Here is a 20166-nt window from a genome sequence, read left to right as displayed (position 1 = left end):
GTAATTAGAGCACGCGAGCCGAGAGAGGGTGGAGGGAGAGAAAATCCCAAGCAGGCTCCATGCTCTGCGCAGAGGCGGATGCTCAACCCACTGAGCCACCCGGGTGCCCCTTTAATGTTTTTTAACCATTTAAGAGACCAGTGATATTCAAAAAGTGTGTGTTGTTGGGGTGGGCGGGGGAGCTCTTCTATACTTGTTCCACACTCCTGCCACGGAGACAGGTTCTGCCCGAATCCTTCCGGCAGGAAGTCCTGCCTAAGGGATGTGGGGGTGTGTGGTGGGGGAGCTCACAGTCATCTGAACAGACCCTGTCTGCAGAGGCAGGAGGCACAGGGCCCTGCCAGCCAGTCTGATGGAAACCAGCAGAATCACCATGTCCTTTCCCACGACACTGCACAGGGGTCAGGCCGAGGCATATGGGAAGCTGGTCCTATCCTCCAACCCAACCCTTCTCCATGTATGCTCTCCTACCACTGGGGCTTCTAGAATCCTGTTCAGTAATTGGGGGTGACCAGTCACCTTCCAGGAGGAGAAAGAGTCCCAGTTGTCCTGCATGGTGTGTAAACCATTCCCTTCTCCTTTTCCAGAAACTCCTGAGCAAACACCAGGCACTGGGATGACTTCTAATTTAATATTATAATAATAAAACCCACGGTGGTACAGAACCATGAGCTGCATTTTAAATTCCTAGGGCCACTAATGAGCACTGAACTCCTGCTGGAGCTGTTGTCAGGACAAACACACAGAATCGATGGCTGTGGCCGCAAAAATAAATGGAGCATGGCCTACGCCCGCCGCAGCCATCACCAGCGACGGCCACCCTGACCTCGCAGCATCCAGAGGAACCGGCCACCTGCACAGAAGGCAGGATTAAAAGGTAACACCAAAATGCAAACGCTAATGAGGAGAAACTCCTGGAAGGAGAAGTTTAATTTTCTTTCCCTCTTTTCACACCGTTCTTCCCTGTCCAAAGGGAGGTTCTTGATCGAAGCCTGCGGTGGGGCATGTATGCTCCCTCTATTACCCAGTGGCCCTGGCACACACCATGCTCTCCTTTTTATTGCAGATGATACCTTGTTTTCTTTTCCAAGTCTCTATCTAGAAAGAATAAGTGATTACAATTTTGTTATCTTCTAAAAAAAAAAAAAAAGGTGAAGTGGATGGTTCAGATCCATCTGCACAGCGATTTGACAATTGGGGTGACAGTATAACTACAGAGCAATTTTTTGCACAATTGAGAACTCTTTTTTTTTTTTTTGGCCAAGGAATCAGTCTAACAAACACATCCCACTCTTGCTGAAAATAATTTCTTTTCCCAACTCTTCTAGGAATAAAACACTTTTAATGTATTTGTCAGGAATCGACACTTCATTTAATAAGATTTAAAAAGTGACAATTTAAAGAGCAATTGAGAAGAGTCCCACATTCATCACGGCTCATGGTTCTAACTAAAATCAGAAGAAGAAAACCAGAAAAAGCACTGAGACCATGAGAAAACAAGCATCTGTGTCTGGGTGGGTGTGCGCACGTGTCCTACTATTACAGCTGGTTCGGGTCCCAAGTGCTCAGCAGCAACCTCACCTTTCAGACTGCCTTGACCAGGCCGCCAGCCCCACTGGGACACGCCCCGCCTGGCCTGCTGTCACCCCGGCTGGCCCTCCCAGGAGCCACCAGAAGGTGAAGGCCATCCCCCGCCAAAGCCCCAGTGCGGTTTGTTTTTTACTCTCCTGAAAAACATGATCTAAAATGACGAGCAAGGGGTTCTGGCAGTGTTCTGTTTCCTGACCTGGGCAGTGGTTGCACAGTTTCTAACTGAGAAGCATCCCAGTAAAGGGCCAGGGGCCACAAGCACCCCTCTGTCTGTCTCCCCTGGGGGCCAGGCCTCACCAGGCCTCTCCTCAAACCAAACACCACCAGGGCTGCATCCTCACAGGGGTGGGGGAGCCACAGCCCCTCATCGGCCCTGGCCCCCTCATCGCTGGGCCGTTTCCCTCCTCACACTTCACGGCGGAGTTAGCCTCCACCGCCTGTTGGGTTGAGGACTCTGTGGGCACCTGGGAATCCTTCCAGCTGTGTGCCAGGCTGTCTTATCTGCTCTCCCATTCAGCTCCCTTAGTCTGTTTAAGCTTCGGGCCATTTTGGTCTAGTTGGCTGCAGGGAGAAGTCCCCCCGCAGGGCCAGCCAGGGCCCTGAATGCCAGTCAACTGAGGACCTCTTCTCGGCTGCCCACTCACCCCTCATTCCCCGGAGATCTGTGCTTCACCCGGCATCTGTTTGGTGCCACACACCTCCACCGGGCTCTGCAGGCCCCATCCAGAAGGCCCTGGCCCAGCCAGCAGAAGGAGCCCCTCCCTGCTCCCGGATCAGAAGGCCCATCACGGGAGATGGAGCCCACTGGCCTGGTAACGGGAGGTAGACCAGAGCAGCTTCTGAGCTCTGTCGGTGTCTGCCTGGGGTCCCGAGAAGGCTTCCCTGCAGGCAAGGCCTCCAGTCAGCACCGGGAGACGGCATGGCCAGCTGATGGCTTGCGGAGATGCCTTCAGAACCACCCCACGCCTCCCCCCCCACTGTCGTGTGTGATCGGCATGGCTTCATCTTCCCCTTCTTCCCTTACTGGATCAAAGTCCATTCTCTCAAGACCTCATAGCGACGTGTGGAAGGTGGGAACACTGATGGAAATCTGTGGGAGAGAGGAGGAGACAGCAAGCCGCTGGCTGGGCAAGGCCCAGATGTGGGTCTGGTGCTAAAGCCTCATGGTCTGTGCCTTTTCGGACGGGACGGTGAGCTGCCAGACCAGCTTGGTTACCTGTGCCTGGGATGGCGACATGTACCGCGTGGGGCAGTGGGGCTGCACGGTCTGGACATAGAGGGTTGGAACCTTCCAGGTCCTCGTCAGCCCGCTCCCCTCTTCCCAGGTCAGCAGTGCCAGCCCCTGAGCCCAGGGACTCCTCTCTGGACAGGAGACTTCAAAGTTGAGAAGGAACCCTCTGAATGGATACTTTCCAAACATCGGAACTCAGCCCTTGCTGACTTATGGGGCTCCTCTGTTCTCGCTGGGCAGGACTGCACTGCTGAAGGAAGTGCCGAGTGGACAGGAATTCTCCAGGCTAATTGGCAACCACGTGCTGAATGCTGACAAAGGCAGCGGCCAAGTCACAGAGGGCAGCCACCCACGGCAAGCAGGAGGCACTGCCATCTGTTCCAGGAGCCTCCCTCCCCTCGCGAGCTGCCTGGCACCCCTCAGGGGTGCCGTTCACCCCACACAGTGGGGAAGGGGTCACATGCATGGGCTGAGGGCAGAGGGGGACCTGGAGCCCCCTGTGGCACAAGCAGGGACGCTGGCCCCATGGTTTCTCCTTCCCGCCAATGTTCAAACAGAAAGCCCACCTAACTTAACTGTTTAATCATGTGGTTTGATGACCCCCTGTTCCCATGTCAATAGATCACTCAAAACGAAGGTATACTGGGGAAAGCATTTAGTTAGTTGGGCCAGTGGTTCTGTGTACGCCCACAACCGATATCTTTCAGACACCAGAGAAGAGCCCCCATGAAAGCCCATCTTCCTCCAAGTGGGGTCACAGGGTGTGCAGAGGACCTGGGTGTGCATCTGGGGGACCAGAGGACCACGGTGCCCAGCCTGACTGAGCTTCCCGTGGAGTTGAGTGTGACAGAGCCCTCGGGTGAGCTCCGGAGAGGAGTGAAAATCAAAAGGCAGTCTGATCAAGTTCCACGGGGTAGTTAGTGCTAGACTGGAAATTACTAAGTGAGAGACATGACAGAGCCAGATGAAGCGACGGCAGTCAGAGAAGATGGTCTCGAGGAGGATGAGGAGAAAAGCTTCTTGGAACGGCTTTTTCTTCCAATCCCCAGTTGAATCGTGTGGTCTGGGGGTGAAACACAGCAACCCCCGAACTGCAAAGGCCCAGTTTTGTGTTCCAGACACCGACGGGCAGGAGGGCTGCCCTCCCCCAGGCTCAGCTAACCTGTGGTGACTGGAGGGAGGGTTCCACCCAACTGGAAGCCGCTACAGACTTATATATATATACATTTACATACGTGTGAACATTAAATTAGCGGGTGGCATAAGAACTAGTTCCTTGTCAGCCTCCCAAGCTTAGAGGCGAGGTACATTTCAGGAATGACAGGCGAGTCACTCAGGAACTCGAGTGACCATTAACTCCAGTGTCCTCGCACTGATTTGCTGTGTGTTTTCTTGAACTTCCTCAAAGGATTTTCCTGGTCAGACCGGGTGCCATGATGAGCCGAATCTCAGCCTCGTGCAGGCCGTGTGCACAGTATCTCTGCTCCACCCCAGGCTTAACCGTTCAAAACCAAGGAAAGAAAATTACAGCATCAAAAGGGATTAAAACAAGTGATTTGCTGTTTGAGCGTTTCAAAAAGAACTGGAACACCTATGATTCAGCAAATGGAAGCTAACTAAGAAATAAAAAATCATTTAGTTGCCAGGGCGATGTGTTCCATGAAAGTAAACACTCTACGGAAACCCATTTCCTACAGGGAGCCTCCAGGTAATAAAGGCCTAACATATTCTCCTCCGCTTGAGTGCTGGCGGGCCATTTCTGTATTCTGACACGGGCCTGTCTACCGCTTCCTCCTGTCCCCTTTGCCCGGGTTAGATTAGAGAGGTAGGGTGTTAATGGTGGGCTTGATGAAGATTGAAGACCCATTTTCTCCCCCTGGAGACCAGCCTGATTTGAACAAATTGAGGAGAACAAAGCAGCCCCTTTCTGTCCTTGGGAGAAAGCCTGTTCTGTGTCCATTTTTGCAGCCAGGTCTGCTCCTCCCCGGAGGGGGAGAGGGGCAGTCCACAGAGATCCCTCCTGGGAGGACACCGGTTCTTGCCGCTGCCCCTGGGGCCCACCCACATCACTCCACATCTGTGCCCCGGTTACTGGTGTTGCCGGTTGGGAGAGCGGGAGACGGAGCCTGGGCTGGAAGGCAGTGAGCTGCCACCGGGGGCCTGCAGGGCGTGGGGGTCGAGCGGCGGCCCCACCAGGCTGGGGTCCCCCGTCCCCGACTCCTCACTGTTGTCCTCCTTCTGGCTGCTCTGCTGCTCTGGACACTCAAAGTGGACACAGTGGAACACCTGCAGAGAGAGAGCAAAGGCCGGTGAGCGACGGCCATTGTCCAGCCTCCGGAGGCTGCCGATGTCCTGCCCGCCGCCCCTGCGCAGACCTGGGACAGTGACTAACAGGTGACACATGGTTCAGTCAGGTGGGGTGAAAGTACATGGGCCGAGGGTCTAAAAGGTACAGCCAGCACGACATGGATTCCTATAGACTGTTCTCACCGGATGACTCCATTTTTGGTTACCTTCATCATATGAGCTCTTCTTTTTAAATTAATTAATCCTTGCATTTGGCAGCAGGGTTAAAAGTCAACAGGGGTTGACTGGTGACAGCGCAAAACTGTAGTAAAACCCCCTGCATTGTACACTATAAATGGGTGAGTTGTATGGCAAGTGAATTATATTTCAATAAAGTTGCCCTTAAAAATAAAAAGCCAGCAGGGTGTCACCCTGGGGGAGGAGCAGCTTATCTCCAAGGGTCCAAGTGAGTCCCTCCCTCTCATGCTCTTCCTGTGCCCTCAGGAAGGGAACAGCTCCTGACGTGTAATTATCTGCTGGGCAGCATTGCTGGGGAAGGGGCTTCACCCTGACGTGGTTTGGGCCAACCTAGAATGAACACCCTCACGTGGATTCTGGACTTCAAGCTGTTATTACAAAGCTGTAATCATCAAGGCAGTATGATACTGGCACAAAAACAGACACACACATCAACAGAACAGAATAGAGAACCCAGAAATGAACCCGCAGCTAGATGGTCAATTAATCTTTGATGAAGCAGGAAAGATCATCCAATAGAAAAAAGACAATCTCTTCAACAAATGGTGTTAGGAAAACTGGACAGTTGGGGCACCTAGGTGGCTCAGTTGGTTAAGCATCTGATTTCGCTCCGGTCATGATCTTGAGGTTTGTGAGTTTGAGCCCTGTGTCTGGCTCTGTGCTGACAGCTCAGAGCCTGGAGCCTGGTTCGGATTCTGTGTCTCCCTCTCTCTTTGCTCCTCCCCAGTTCACTCTCGGTCTCTCAAAAATAAACATTAAAATAAAATTAAAAAAAAAAAAGGAAACTGGACAGCAACATGCAGAATGAGATTGGACCACTTTCTTACACCATACACACACAAAAAATTCAAAATGAATGAAAGACCTAAATGTGAGACCAGAAACCATCAAAATCCTAGAGGAGAACACAGGCAGCAATCTCTTTGACCTTGGCCACAGCAACTTCTTACTAGACACGTCGCCAGAGTCAAGGGAAACAAAAGTAAAAATGAACTATTGGGATGTCATCAAGATAAGAAGCCTCTGCACAGCAAAGGAAACAATCAACAGAACTAAAAGGCAGCCTATGGAATGAGAAAAGATATTTGTAAATGACATATCAGATAAAGAGTTAGTATCAAATATCTATAAGGAACTTACCAAACTCAACACCCAAAAAACAAATAACTCAGTTTAAGAAATGGGCAGAAGACATAGATACTTTTCCAAAGAAGACATCCAGATGGCTAACAGACAAATGAAAAGATGCATCACCAGGGAAATACAAACCAAAACCACAATGAAATACCACCTCATATCTGTCAGAATGGCTAGAATCAACAACACAAGAAATAATAGGTGTTTGTGAGGATGAGAAAGGGGAACCCTCTTGCACTGTTGGTGGGAATGAAAACTGGTGTGGCCATTCTGAAGAACAGTATGGAGGTTCCTCAAAAAACTAAAAATAGAACTACCCTATGATCCAGCAATTGCAGTATTAGGTATTTACCCGAAGGATACAAAAATACAGATTCGAAGGGACATAGGCACCCCAATGTTTATAGCAGTATTATCAACAATAGCCAAACTATGGAGAGAGCCCAAATGTCCACTGACTGATGAATGGATAAAGAAGGTGTGGTATATATACAATGGAATATTACTCAGCCATCAAAAAGAATGAAATCTTGCCATTTGCAATGATGTGGATGGAACTAGGTGTATTATGCTAAGGGAAATAAGTCAGTCAGAGAAAGATAAATAGCATATGATTTCACTTATATGTGGAATTTAAGAAACAAAACAGATGAACACATGGGAAAGGGGGGAAAAAGAGGAGAGAGGGAAATAAATCACAAGAGACTCTTAACGATAGAGAACACACTGTGGGTTGATGGAGGGAGGGAGGTGGGAGGTGGGCTAGATGGGTGACGGGTACTAAGGAGGGCACTTGTGATGAGCACTGGGTGTTGTAAGTGATGAATCACCTGAAACCAATATTTCATTGTATGTTAACTAAGATTTAGATTTTTAAAAAAAGGAAAAGAAACCCTCACATGGAAGAGCCAGCCACCCCCAGGAGCCAGGAAAAGCTTACTACCTGGAAGCATGACCGAGTTCTGTACTCAGTGTTGGGCCAACTATTATGTGAACAGGGCACAGCACAGAGCTCAGCAAGTAAGGGGGAGGCATGGCCGACCCTGAGAATACACAGCATGGGGTGTGTGTGTGTTTGTGTGTGAGAGCCTAACATACCCGCTGTGAAACAGAAGGTGTGTGAGCTGGGGGTATAGTGACAGGGGACAGTCAGGAACTCTGTCAGAAGTGGGCCTTTGGGGAAGCTGACCTACGCCCTCCCCTGCACACACGGAAGTTCCTTTCTTCACTAACAACCATATCCTTCTGGGGTTCTAGCCCCCTGGGGCCTGCCCTGAACTCTTGAAGGGGAGGAATCACATCCTCTGCAGTGGTGGTCTCTGGTGTGGGGTACACAGATTCACTTTCCAAGGAGCAAGCTGGCAGTTCTGAGGGAATCCGTTTCCAGGTCCTCAATATCTGTATTTTCCAACACTGTCTAAGAACATGACTGAATTCACAACACCCTTCCCCACCTCACAGAAGGAAAGCACAGCCCCCTCACCTGCCCTCAGCAAGGGGCCCTGACACCTCCTGGCCCCCCTGAGGGTGAAGATCCGCTAGTGTATTCGTGCCTCATGTAATTTCTTAAACGTAATTGGGATTTTTCCAGAACTAAAACATTTTCAAGATACACTGGCTAAGGCCCATGAGTAAAAGTTTTGCACAATGACTTTCGGATTTGGTATGCCTTATTTAATGAATTGGTTAAAATCATGTCACCAAATATTTATTCCTAGTAATTGGTCATCTTCCATCTTACAAAATGTTTATTTTTTAACCTCATATTTATAAAAATAATTGTATTTAAACTTAGTAGCTCACTTCTCAACCTTAAATGTTCAAAGGATTACTTTTTTCCAAAGTTCTTTTATGGGATAAGTGAACAAAATGTTTGAAGGCCATGACTGCTGTACTTAGGAGACTCGAAGGGGGAAAAAAAAAGTTAGGGAGGGTGGCAAACCATAAGCGACTCTTAAATACTGAGAATAAACTGAGAGTTGATGGGGGAGGGAGGGAGGGTAGGGTAGGTGATGGGCACTGAGGAGGGCACTGGTTGGGATGAGCACTGGGTGTTGTATGGAAACCAATTTGACAATAGATTTCATATTAAAAAAAAAAAAAAAAAGCTAATAGGCATGGCTTGGAGGGAAGGAGAGGGCATCGGGTTTAGAAGTGTTCCAGGCAAGGGGAAGAACACAGGGGAGGAAAGGGCCCAGTGATGTCGGAGGAAAAGATCCGAGTCAGCAGGGCCGGCGAGGTCTCTGAGGCAGGAACACCCCACGACATGCTCATCCCATGTCCCACAGAGCTGGGCCTGTACATCAGATCCAACAACAAAGACTGACCTCAAAAGGACCCGTGCTGGTGATGCACTACTGGGATATTTGAAAAGACTCATCTGGCAATGAGGGCAGGGTGGTCAGCTTGGGGCCCACACGCTGTCCTCAACAAGGGGTGAGAGCTTTGGGCGGGAGGTCAAAGAGGCCAAGGAGAGGAGTTACAGCCCATGAGGTGATTAAAGAGAAACACACACTGATCTTGGTTACTTGTTAGAGGTGAAGTTCAGCAAAGTGGGACAAATCCAAGAGGGGTCCCAGACTTCTGAGATGAGCTGGCACAGGAGGCTGGAGCCCAGGCATCTGCTGGAGCCCAGGCAAGAGGGGCCGCACAGGCTCACTGGGGAAACTGAGAGGTGAGGAGGGCTCTGGCAGTGGTGGATCCCAGCGAGAGGCAGGGGGGTGACGGGAGGGAGGCAATAGGGGCAGATGAAGCCTCACCTGGAATGGGGTTTAGGGATGAGTCCTAAACCCTTAGGGACTTAGGGATGAGGGCCTGATGGCACAAGAGAGTCTTAAACAAACTGGTATGCTAGGCTAGGCTGGGCTGGGACAGGAACTGAGGCTGGGGGACCGATGGGGCAGAAGCCCAGCCGCTAGACCCAAGCATCCTGGACAAACACCTCGTTCTCCCTCTCATCCCCAGGCTTCTGCTTAAAGAAGTAAGTGGTGGAATTTGTAAAGTTACCACTGAACTTGGCTGCAGATGCTGAGTGTGTAACTGCTTTGTAGTGATATTCATGCAAAGGGCTGGTGGGAGCCTGGAGCCTGTGCAGACAGCGTGCAAGGCAGGCTGTGTGCCACAGGGGCATAGGGACATGGCACACTCCCGGCCCTCCCCTGGTCACCCAGTGCTTCCTGGAGAACTGCAACCCCTGCTCCCTTGGATGGGGGTCCACCCCTTCTTTCCCAGGGCCTGCTGGCTGGAGAGGAGCCATTCAACTCTGGATCTGCCCATGTTTGGTGAGTCTGCTCCTGGATGAGGGTCCATCTCTAGTGGATATGGCACTGGTATCCTGGGAGTGGGCAGGATGTGGGGCAGGGCTGGTGGGCACCTGTTTCTCTCCCCAAGGGAGGAAGTGCAAGCAGAGGGTGGGGGGCGGGGGGTGGACGAGGAACCATCTCTCCTTTGTCCCAGGGGCTCTATGTCCTCCACGGCTCCAGTGTGTGCATGCACATGCATCGTGCACACATACACACATGTGCATGTACACACACACACACCCTTTTTACTGTAGAATCAAATTCACAGAAGGCAAATGTGGTATCAACTATGAGATTATAAATTCTGTGCTTACCTTCCTGCATCACTATTTTCTCCACATTCCCACTTTAATTCATTTATCTACAGCTGTTTCAAATTTCACATCTCAAACTCTAACGTGAAGACTGAGGCCATACGTCTTCAGGTCTATCCTGTTCATTTTGGCAAAGCCGGTCTCCCTCAGAGCGAGCAGATTCCACTCCCTGAAGCTCAGGTGGCCCTGTCCTCACCATGGTGCTTCCTGGGGGCCTCACGGTGCCAGCTGCCCTCAGTACCCCCATGCCTCTTTCCTTCCTCTGCCTGTTCTAGCACATCTCTCTGCTTGGGCCCATCTGCAGGTGCTTACTGGTCAAAAGTTCAATGGGAGAGCCTTTCATGGGGATTTTAAACTGTCTGGGCCATTGGCTCTGACCTGTACCATGCAGGGCAAATTTGAACAGCTTCCTGGTAGCAGCTATCCATCTATTCCCCTCCATCAATTTAACGTTCTCACAGCTTTTCAAGTGACAAGACCATCTTTCGGTGGGTTAGCGACAGTCCTCTGGCTTTATTAACACTCCTCTTTCCAAGTAAGGAGGGGGTGGGGGGTTGGGAGGGAGGGGATGGTGCGGTTGGGCACAGCTCTGCTGCCTGGAGCCCCACCCCCACCCCTGCCCCCTCTCCCAAGCCCCTCCCTGGAGCTTTTCCTAAGCCAGCAAACATCCTGTTCTCTTTCTCAGTCCGACCGAGACTGAGAAAGAGACCGACACTCTGTCCCCAGAGCCCACATCTCCACCCTCTGAGAGGGAAATGTTCTGAACATGCTGTACTTACTGCACCTTCCCCTTTCCAACCCTGAGCCCTTTTCCTGTCCCATCGTGCTGTTGTTTGTGTAATCCCATCGCCTGCGTTCTCAGCCCCGATCTCCAGAGGTTATCCCTCAGGCCCCTGAGCTGATGCTAATCCCTGCACTGACTGAGACTTATCCCCCTCCTTCTCCTCAGTGTCCTTAATTTCTGGGTGAGCTCTTGCCCCACAGGCCCTGCGAGGCTTTAGGCTCCCCTACCAAAGCCCGGCCCCCTCCTGCCTCTGTCTACCCACCTTGCAACCTTGCAACTCAAGGACCAAGGTGTGGCTGCCCTTTCTCCCATGCAGCCCTTGCACAATGATAAACACATCAGTACAAATTCTGGATTGAAAGATAAAATTTAAAAAACTCTCAGTGAGGCTGGGCGCTAACAGCTGGTCCTTCAGAACATGCCTCTCACCTGGGAAAGGGTCCACATCAGCGACACTACCATCTGCTCTGCATGGTGCTGGTGAAGCCTGGGAAGACTGTATGTAGTGGGTGCCTAATGAATGCTTGCTGGCTTGCTTCTTGTTGCCCTCATTTCCACTGTCATTCCCGCTTCTAGCCTGCATTTCTTTCTTAACTTGGGTGATGCTGACTGCACAACCGTCTTTAGCCCATTTGACCCACCTGTTTTAAAATAATAGTGCAAACGGCTGTTATCCCCAACACACCTCACAATGCTGACAGCGAATCTCCACTGGCTGTTTTGTGTTCTGCTCTGGCTATTCCTCCCTGAGAAATCATAGTCGCTGCTCCCCTGCCACCAGTGGTCAGTCCTTCCACCTGAGGTAGGGCAGACTGGAGGCCGTGGAAATCCCAGCTGCCTGTGTTCATGCGGCCCCGGGGTGGGCACACATGTGACCGGACCGGGGGATGGGGCCACACCTCCGAGCTGAGCTTCAGTTTGGGACTTGGAATCCTGAGTGTCGCTGAAGGACCAATTAACTTTAACATGGGTTCCCTGAGCATCTCCAGGGAGCCGAGCAGGCTCCGCCAGATTCAAAGGCAACACACAGGAAACAGTTAATTTTATTAAGTCACAAACTGGTGTAGTGAGGATTTTAAGTGGAAAAGGGTGTTTTACAAATAGAAAGGTGGGTAAGTCTTACCCAGTGACTGGAGTCACTGAAGGGGTAAAACGTGCAGTGGGAATCAGAACGAGCAGGCAAAGGGCGGGCAGGAGTTGGGAAATGAAGGGTGCCTCTGCGTTCCAGGCGCTGAGGACAGAGCGAGCCCCACACAGGCGGCAGGTGTGGCTAGAGGAACTGGGTGAATGGGGCCTGGAGGTCAGGAGGTTTGAGTGCATTCATTCACTCCACAACACTTATGATGCACCACCTGCATGCCCACCATGCGGGTCCTGGCCCCTCAGAGGGTGCATCATCTGATGAAGACAAAGGACACCTCACTGGACAGGCAAATGGCTCTGGGCCTACAGGGAGCCATGAGGGTGTGGTGGGGTCCCAACCGGCCCGGGGGAGTCGGAAATGCTTCCTGGGGGAGGAGATGCCAGAGCTGAGTCGGGAAGCTTGAGGCAGCCAAGCAGGAAAGGCCAGAGGAGGGAGCCCTTGGCACAGCAGGAGAGGGGAGGCTACTGTAGCTCTAGCCTTGGGGGGGAGGGTGATGATGGAGAGAGCAGGAGGGTGCAGGCTGGGTGCAGTGGGGCCATGGCCCAGGGCAGTACCATGAGGGACTGGCCAGACCTGGGTGGGGAGCAGGGGACAGGGGCTCTGGACAGAAGAGACTCTTAAAAAGGGATTAAATTTAAAATATTACAAAAGAAATACATGTTTATGGTGACAACTAATAAAAGTGGTTAAAGGAGGAAGGTAGATGACAACAAATCCTTCAACACTGAAACCCCCTGATGTAGACTAGCCATTTGGGATAAACAGAAAGAGTCCTTTTTAAAGGAAGAGTAACAGAACTGGGTAACAGATGAGGTGAGACCGACACAGGAAAGAAAAGGCTCCGGGGATTCTCTGGGAGGACAGAGATGGCAGCAGTGGGTCCCAGGGGGCTCCTGGCTCAGCCAACCTCTGAGGGCCCGTCCTCATCTTCAGATCCTTTCCCTGCTTTTGTTTTTCACACTTCAACTGCCCCACTGAGCACAAACACTGACCAGGCGCTAAGCAGGGGTGCCCCTGCCTGTAGGAGTTTACTGTTCTGCAAAGGAGGCAGCAGTGTGCCCAAGGTCACATGCGTGGTGGCATTCTGCCTCAGGGCCAAGCAGCTCTGAGCCGGCTCACCCGTCTGCAGAACAGTGTGCAGGCTGGGCTGTGGTTGAGGATCCACCCACCCGCCAGCTGAACCTAACACAGTACGAAGCCAACACCCGCCACGTCCTGGGCTACGGCACCTCACCACCATCATCTCGTGCAAAACTGCGGTTCCCCCTGTCGGGACCTTGGGCACCCAGAGAGGAGGCCTAACTGTTCTCAGGAGCGGGGGTGGAAGGCAAGCCTGTTGTGGGGAAACTGGCTCCTTCCTCGGGGATCACGTTGGTCGGAAGGGGCCTGAAGCGCCTCCCTCCTCCTGCCGCAGGGCCCCTGCTCTCACACGGAAACCAGGGGAGGGAGCGATGGCTCGGGGGCGCGGGGTGCCATCGAAAGTGTGCCGCCTGCCCGCCACACCCTCAGGCTGCTCTGCCCAAGTGCACCTCTGGCCTCCCTCTAGGTGGAACAGCCAGGTTCTGAGTTTCTCTTCGCTCAGAAGCTTGTGCAATTCAATTTCTTTCCTGCGAACCTTCCCAAGACTGCAATACCCCTCGGAAACGATGTGACCAAAAGTGAATGAGGCATACAGGGCAGAGTCGCACTACTGATTTATGCAAAACCATTACGACCGCCGCCGCATCATTTTCCCTTCCCCTTTTCGGCAATCATGTATCCCATTAGCCTGTTTGATTGCCGCCGCTCACAAAGGGGCACCTTCGCTGAACCAGCTTCAATGGCCTCTGGATCTATCCCTGGAGAGGAGCCGGCTAATTTGGAATGTAGTCGTGTGTATGAATCCGACACAGCCTTAGTTGCTATCGGGTGTCCTTTTTTTGGTAGCTGCTGTTTATTATCACTTTGCCTTTCCTCTCTGGGAGCCATAATTTTCGACATGTTTGAGATAGTCTGGGGTGTTCTTTTTCTCTGTGAACCCTGGAAAGGATGAGCACAAACGCTCTGGCCTCTTCTCGGTGACGGGGCTGGCTCCTCGGCTGGCCGCTGTCTGCCGCCTTTCATTACAGGGACTCCCCAAGCACGCTGTGCTCGACACATCTTCAAGGGTTTTAGAAGCAGAGAAGCCTCTGCTAATTTTCCCAAGTTGCACTAAGAGTCCGCCGTGAACTGTAGCAGAAATTGGGAAAATTTAATAAATGTTGATCCGTGGCTCTACCTTGCTTTTCTGGTTTCTCCTGAGTGATTTTCACAGACTGCTTTCATGCCAACCAATACAAATAGGATTCCTGACCCAAGCTTTCAGCTTACATTTCCAAGGTGACATATCTTTATAAAACAGATACCACCTCTCAGTGATATCGGCCCGTAAGTCAGACACAGAGACATGGCTTCTGAATTATGCCACCCTGAAGACTGCCGATCTTTCTTCACCCCACACCCACTGTGCGTTCAATGAGCATTGACAGATCCTCATTGTCATTGTGACATTGACGCTTGTGACAATTGACATCTTTCTTACACTCACCTCAGGGGCAGAGGTCAAGAGTCCCCTCTGTAGGCTGCGGGGATGTTTTACTTTTTGTTCCTTTAAAAATGAAGTCCAAGTGTCTCTGACAAAACACCCCTTTTTATAAACAAAAGTTCTGTAATTGTACATCTGAACAGCCCAAACCATTGTTTTCAGTTAGGAAACCCTCTTCAGAGGGAGATATTTCCAGATTCTGAACAATACTTTTTCAGTATTGCTTACAGATGATAGGATGCCCACATCGTTTTGCACAAATATTTAGTCCTAATACATGTAGAAGTACATTTCTTGGTGACACTGCTTTTATATGGCAAGTTTTTAAACTTTCCAGTATCACTTTCCCATATTCATGTAGGCCAGGGCACCCACAGATCCCTGGAACTTCACTGCTTGGAAGGTTCTGGAAAAAGAGTCTTTCCAATACCTATCAATACAGGCAGCCCCACAATCCCCAGTTACTGTTTTTGATGTGTGCACACTCCAGAGTTCCAGGGAGAGCGATGTACTCTCTTCGTAATTAAGTTGGCCCTGGAGTATTAGTGGCTTCTTTTTATTTTTGAAAAACTAAGAAACAGAAACGGGAAATGTTCTAGCTCCCAGGCAGAGCCTGGCAGGTGTGGCCTTACCAAGGCCCCCTTCCCACATCAAGGGAGAGTCTGTCTGTGGCCACTAGCCCCGGAAGGCCGGCACGCGTAGCCCCAACTTTCCGGGAAAGTTCTTCACTTCCTCCAGGTGATGTGTGTCTGCTCCGCGTCGCAGCCCCAGCTGCTTGGAGATTTCGGGCCGGCTGCTAACTGCTGGCTCGGCACTAGGACGCCATTCGAGATTATCCTCACAAGCCGGGTTATCTCCCTTCTTTGCTGCTGGGCGGCCCCACGCCTCACCCACTCAGGTTCTTTGGGCGCCGCCTCCCAGGGCAGTGGTTTGGTGCCGAGTCGGTGCGGCTGCAGCACGGCACACACGAGGACCTTGCGGATCGCAGCGTAAATGCAATGACACACGCTCACTGCTGGGTCGTTTTCCCTCTTCCCAAGCAAGTCTTCCATAATAGGCATTTAAGAATAAAGATGCCTAGAACAGGTCTTCTTTTGTAATTATGCTACAAATTAAGTATCTTCCTGCTTTTTCTGTCTCACTGGGAAGGAGACTGGATTTAAGATCGAATTCACTCTCCTTATTTCAAAGACAAGTGTCCTGAGAGCCAGGGAGTGAAGTGACTTGTTGGGGGGTCACAGAGCTGGTCGGGGGGGGGGGGGTGAGGCTGGCACCAGTGCTGGGGTCTCCTGAGCCACACTCCACGAGGCCCTCCCTCCCTTCCTTCCACCCTCTGCTCTCTCCTCCTCCGCTCGTTCCCTACTTTGCCAGCCTGCACATCAGGGTTATTTCTCAGAGCTTACTTCTAGACCCTCTCCAGCCCTTTCTTCTTAGCCCGACTTCTGAGGTACTTGACCTGGATTGCGAGCTACATGTGTACTCCTTAAATCCACATTTTTGTGTGGATGGCACCTGTAACTCCCGCTCACTGTGTCCTACAGTATCTTGTAACTAAATGCTTCCACAGACTTTCCCCCAGCCACCACAGCCCTGCCATTCTCCAAGGTCATGGGGATGACAGCCTGGTGCAATCTTTAGCTCCTCCTCGTTCCTCAGATGCAAGTTGTCACAGGTGATTCCTGAGAGCTTATTTTCCTCAGAACACTGCACTATAGCTATGGCCCTCAGTCTGATTTATGGAGGGGCTACTGTGTGTGGGGCACGGGGCTGGGTGCTAGGACACGAAGATACCATGACACTGTCTCTGCTCTCAAGAAGTGCGGTGGAGGGGCACCTGGGTGGCTCATAATTAGTATCCAACTCCAGCTCAGGTCATGATTTCACTGTTTGTGGGTTCGAGCCCCGCATCGGGGTCTCTGCTGTCAGCGCAGAGCCTGCCTCAGATCCTCTGTCTCTCTCTCTCTGCTCCTCACCCCTCTCTCAAAAATAAACATTAAAAATTAAAAAAAAAAAAAAAGTGCAATATAGTGCGGGACCCAGGCAAAGCCTCTATTAATTAAGCAAACTCCTAGATGCCAGGCTGGCTTACCTGTCCCCATGCCCGGGGCCCTGCTGTTCCTGTGCTTCCCTGGTCTCTGGCCCACACCTGGTCCCGCCCTTGCAAATACCACCTCCATCTTGCATATACCCCACAGGGCATCCAGGTGCCACCTGAAACCTGGCTTGTGCTCGTTATTTCTCTTCCTGAGTAGGTTTTCTTTGTGCACATCCCTTCCCCATCACTGCCACATGATGCCCCCAGATGGCCCGGTTCCTTCTCCTTGACAGAAGTGGGAGTTTGAGGGCTGACACTGCGTCTCTGTCTGTAGGTCTTCCGAGGGAGAGGCTCACTGGTCCACTTTCTCTGTATCTCTCTGTGTCTCTGCCGCTGGGATGTCTGCTTCAGTTCTGGTGCTGACCGACCGGAAGTTCTGGCCTTGAGAGCCAGCCTATGACTGCTGTGACGTGTACCTGCCTTTGGAAGCTTAGAGCACAGCCTCCGGAGGATGCTGCCGGGGAAATCCCGGGAGGACCAGAGAGGGAGTGATCAGACCTGGTGGGGGTTTCTGGGAAATAATTATCACCAGGCCAGGAAGGAGCCTTTTCCGTTTTGTTTTGTTTCTAAAGAGCCCATTTCCCTGTTTTTGTTTTTTTCCCTTCACTAGAGCCACATGTTGCTATGGGAACGAGGATGGCACTGGGACCCACAGCCACTCACCGGCCTGACAGAAGCCTGTAAATAAATTCTGCCTCACTCCGGGCTCCGCGCTGAGTGGTCCTGGAGGGCAGCTCAAGCAGCCACTTGCTGACACTCTGTCCTGCTGGTGCCGGCGTGCGCAGGACCCTCCTGCGGCAAGCTCGCGAGCTGCTATTCTGCCACGGCGAGCACGGAGCGCGCGGGGGAGTCTGCAATCGCCCACCCTCCGCAACCCTCCACGACACGATCTCGTTCGTGTCTATGGGGTCCCCAGGGCCAGGATCATCTGACCCATTTCTCCCTCCTCCGGCCCCGGCCCCGCATCCACGCACGCCAGCTGTGCTGCTTGGGCTGGCAGCCCGCACTGCCGTCTCCACCGCGGGCTGCCCTCCACGGTGCCACGAGTTCAGGCGCCCCTCACGTGGCTGACTTCCACCAGGCGCGAGGCTGAAATCCCTCTAAGGAAGGGCCCTGCCGTGGTTTCTCTCCTAGGCACTGGCTGGCACAGGAAGTGTGCCCACAGAAGCCACTTGCTAAGTCTGACTGTGCCGCGGCAGAGATGGGCTCACCTCTGTGGCTTTACTATTTATTATGCATTTGTGGGACACAGAGCAGCCTGGATGTTTTGAGAGACCAATTACCTGGATTCAAATCCTCACTCTGTCACTCACTAGCAGCATGACCCAGCAAGTCACTTAACATCACTTGGCTTTAGTTTCCTCATCAAATTTTCCTTTTTGCTTGAAACATTTTGGCTGTGAAAACCATGCACCAAAGAGTACATGGAAATGCAAACATATAGCTTGTTGAATAACTATGTAACAAAAGCCACGCAAACTTTCAAGAACCCAGGAACATTGCTGGTGTACCATGGTCCCTCCACATGGCCGGCCCTTCCTGATCCAAGCCTCCCCACCCTGAGGAAGCCATAATTCTGGTTTTAATAATAATAATTCCTTTGCTTTTTTTTTTTTTTTTAAGTTTTACCACCTGTGTCCACATCTTCAAATGTGATAGGTTACTTTTACCTGTTCTTGAAGTTTTAAGAACATAATCCTAATTTACGTATTCTTTTGTATCTGACTTCTTTCCCTTGGCATGCTGTGATATTCATCATGTAGATCACAGCCCCCTGGATGACGTACTAGGCTTGGCTTATCCATCTCCCTGGACAGATGACTGGGTGGTGTCCCACTTGGGTCTGGTATGAACGAATGGTGCTGCTGTGAACATTTTCATTCTTGCATAAGAGCTTCTTTAGAAAACACACGAGTGTGAGATGCTTAGTCTTAGGGCAGCATGCAGATGTTCAACTTTAGTAGATCTTACCAAACCATCCTCTTCGGCAACTACAGCAGGTCATACTCTCACAGCACTGGATGTGAGTTGCCCGCTGCTCCTCATCTTTGCCAACACTTGGTACTGAGCTAATTCACTTTTAAAAAAATATTTTATTATTATTTTTTAATATGTATTTATTTTTGAGAGAGAGAGCACGAACAGGGAAGGGCCAGAGAGAGAGGGAGACACAGAATCTGAAGCAGGCTCCAGGCTCCGAGCTGTCAGCACAGAACCCGACGCGGGGCTCGAACCCACGAACCACGAGATCGTGACCTGAGCTGAAGTTGGATGCTTAACTGACAGCCACCCAGGTTCCCCTGAGCTACCTCATTTTTAAAAAGTGAGTGAGAGTAGAATCTACTTCCATATGATGGTTAGATAGTGTAATAAACCTAAAGGGTTTGGAATAGAGCCTGCCACACAGTAAGTGCTCAGTACACATGAGCTCCTGTTTTATAATTTATAATAAGAATAATCATTATAAAGGGTCTTGAACTAGGACATGCTGAGGTATGTGGCTTATTTACCTTTCCACTTACAAAAGTGACTGGTTTAAGAAACTCTTCATTGTGACTACAGAAAGTCTGCCTTAGACCACCACAGTCTCTTGATGGTGAGAACCTGTATTACTGAACCCTTTACGTGGCTGATTGATGCACAAGGGAGACTGAACAATTCCTTCACTCACTCAGCCAACAGGTGCTCTATGCTGATGCGCACCAGGCCCATGCGAGGTGCCTGGGATACAAAGATAAATATGACACAGCCTCTTTCCTCAGCTGCACACACACAAGAGGTGAAGTGGGACCCTGAGAGCAGCCTACAGACCATCAGCTCTATCCTCAGCTTCTGTTGACTTGGCAAAGGTTTGCATGTGGCTTCTTGGGAGCGGGACCCCAGTCTTTCTATATTGCAGATAGTTAGTTTCTTCTATAGTCTTTTTGAGCCCCCAGGGGCCATCTGTGCCCCTGAGCTCTCTGCCTACTGAAAAATCACTCCAGAACGTGCTCTCAAACCCGGGTTCCCATCCAAGCCATAAAAAGAAATAGGTACCACTTCTACTTCCTTTAATACACGGACAGATTTGCAGACAGCTCTCATCTGGACCTCGTCTGGCCTCTGAGGATGGAGGCATGTCCCTCTGTGGCCCTGCTACGATAATTAATGAAATGGAAACGAAGGGGTCCACGCGAGGTGCTGCTTCAAAAGCAGCAGGGCTCCTCCACGGTCTCCAGAGCTGAAACTGGAGATCTGCCGTGACGTTTGTGGTGTTGTTGACAAGGCCCGGGTTGCGACCGTTTCCAGAAAAGAGAGCCTCAGAAAGCTAAACAGTACCTGCCTCCTGAACACGCAGAGTTGATTAGCAGTTGAGGAAGATGGGCAACCACGCGGGAACGACCTCACGACTGCCAGACTGGCGGCTGAGACCACCATAACGTGACTGAGGAAACAGCCCAGGAGGACCTTTCGGGCCATTGG

General features: G+C 51.3%; 1 protein-coding gene across 2 annotated transcripts in view; it reads right to left on the bottom strand.

Moving 5' to 3' along the window:
• Positions 1-1450: 1450 nt before the first annotated feature.
• BTBD9 (BTB domain containing 9) overlaps positions 1451-20166 on the bottom strand; it is a 413047-nt gene continuing 394331 nt past the window's right edge. For both annotated transcript variants that reach the window (XM_049652736.1, XM_049652737.1), the window contains exon 11: positions 1451-5107. In XM_049652736.1, the coding sequence (XP_049508693.1) occupies positions 4910-5107 (198 nt within the window). In that variant the 3' untranslated portion in view covers positions 1451-4909. The remainder of the gene's footprint in view (positions 5108-20166) is intronic.

Source organism: Panthera uncia (genome assembly GCF_023721935.1).
Source record: "Panthera uncia isolate 11264 chromosome B2 unlocalized genomic scaffold, Puncia_PCG_1.0 HiC_scaffold_24, whole genome shotgun sequence".
Classification (NCBI taxonomy): Eukaryota; Metazoa; Chordata; class Mammalia; order Carnivora; family Felidae; genus Panthera; species Panthera uncia.
The sequence above is the reverse complement of the archived record's forward strand: the minus strand, read 5'-3'. Positions and strand labels throughout refer to the sequence as shown.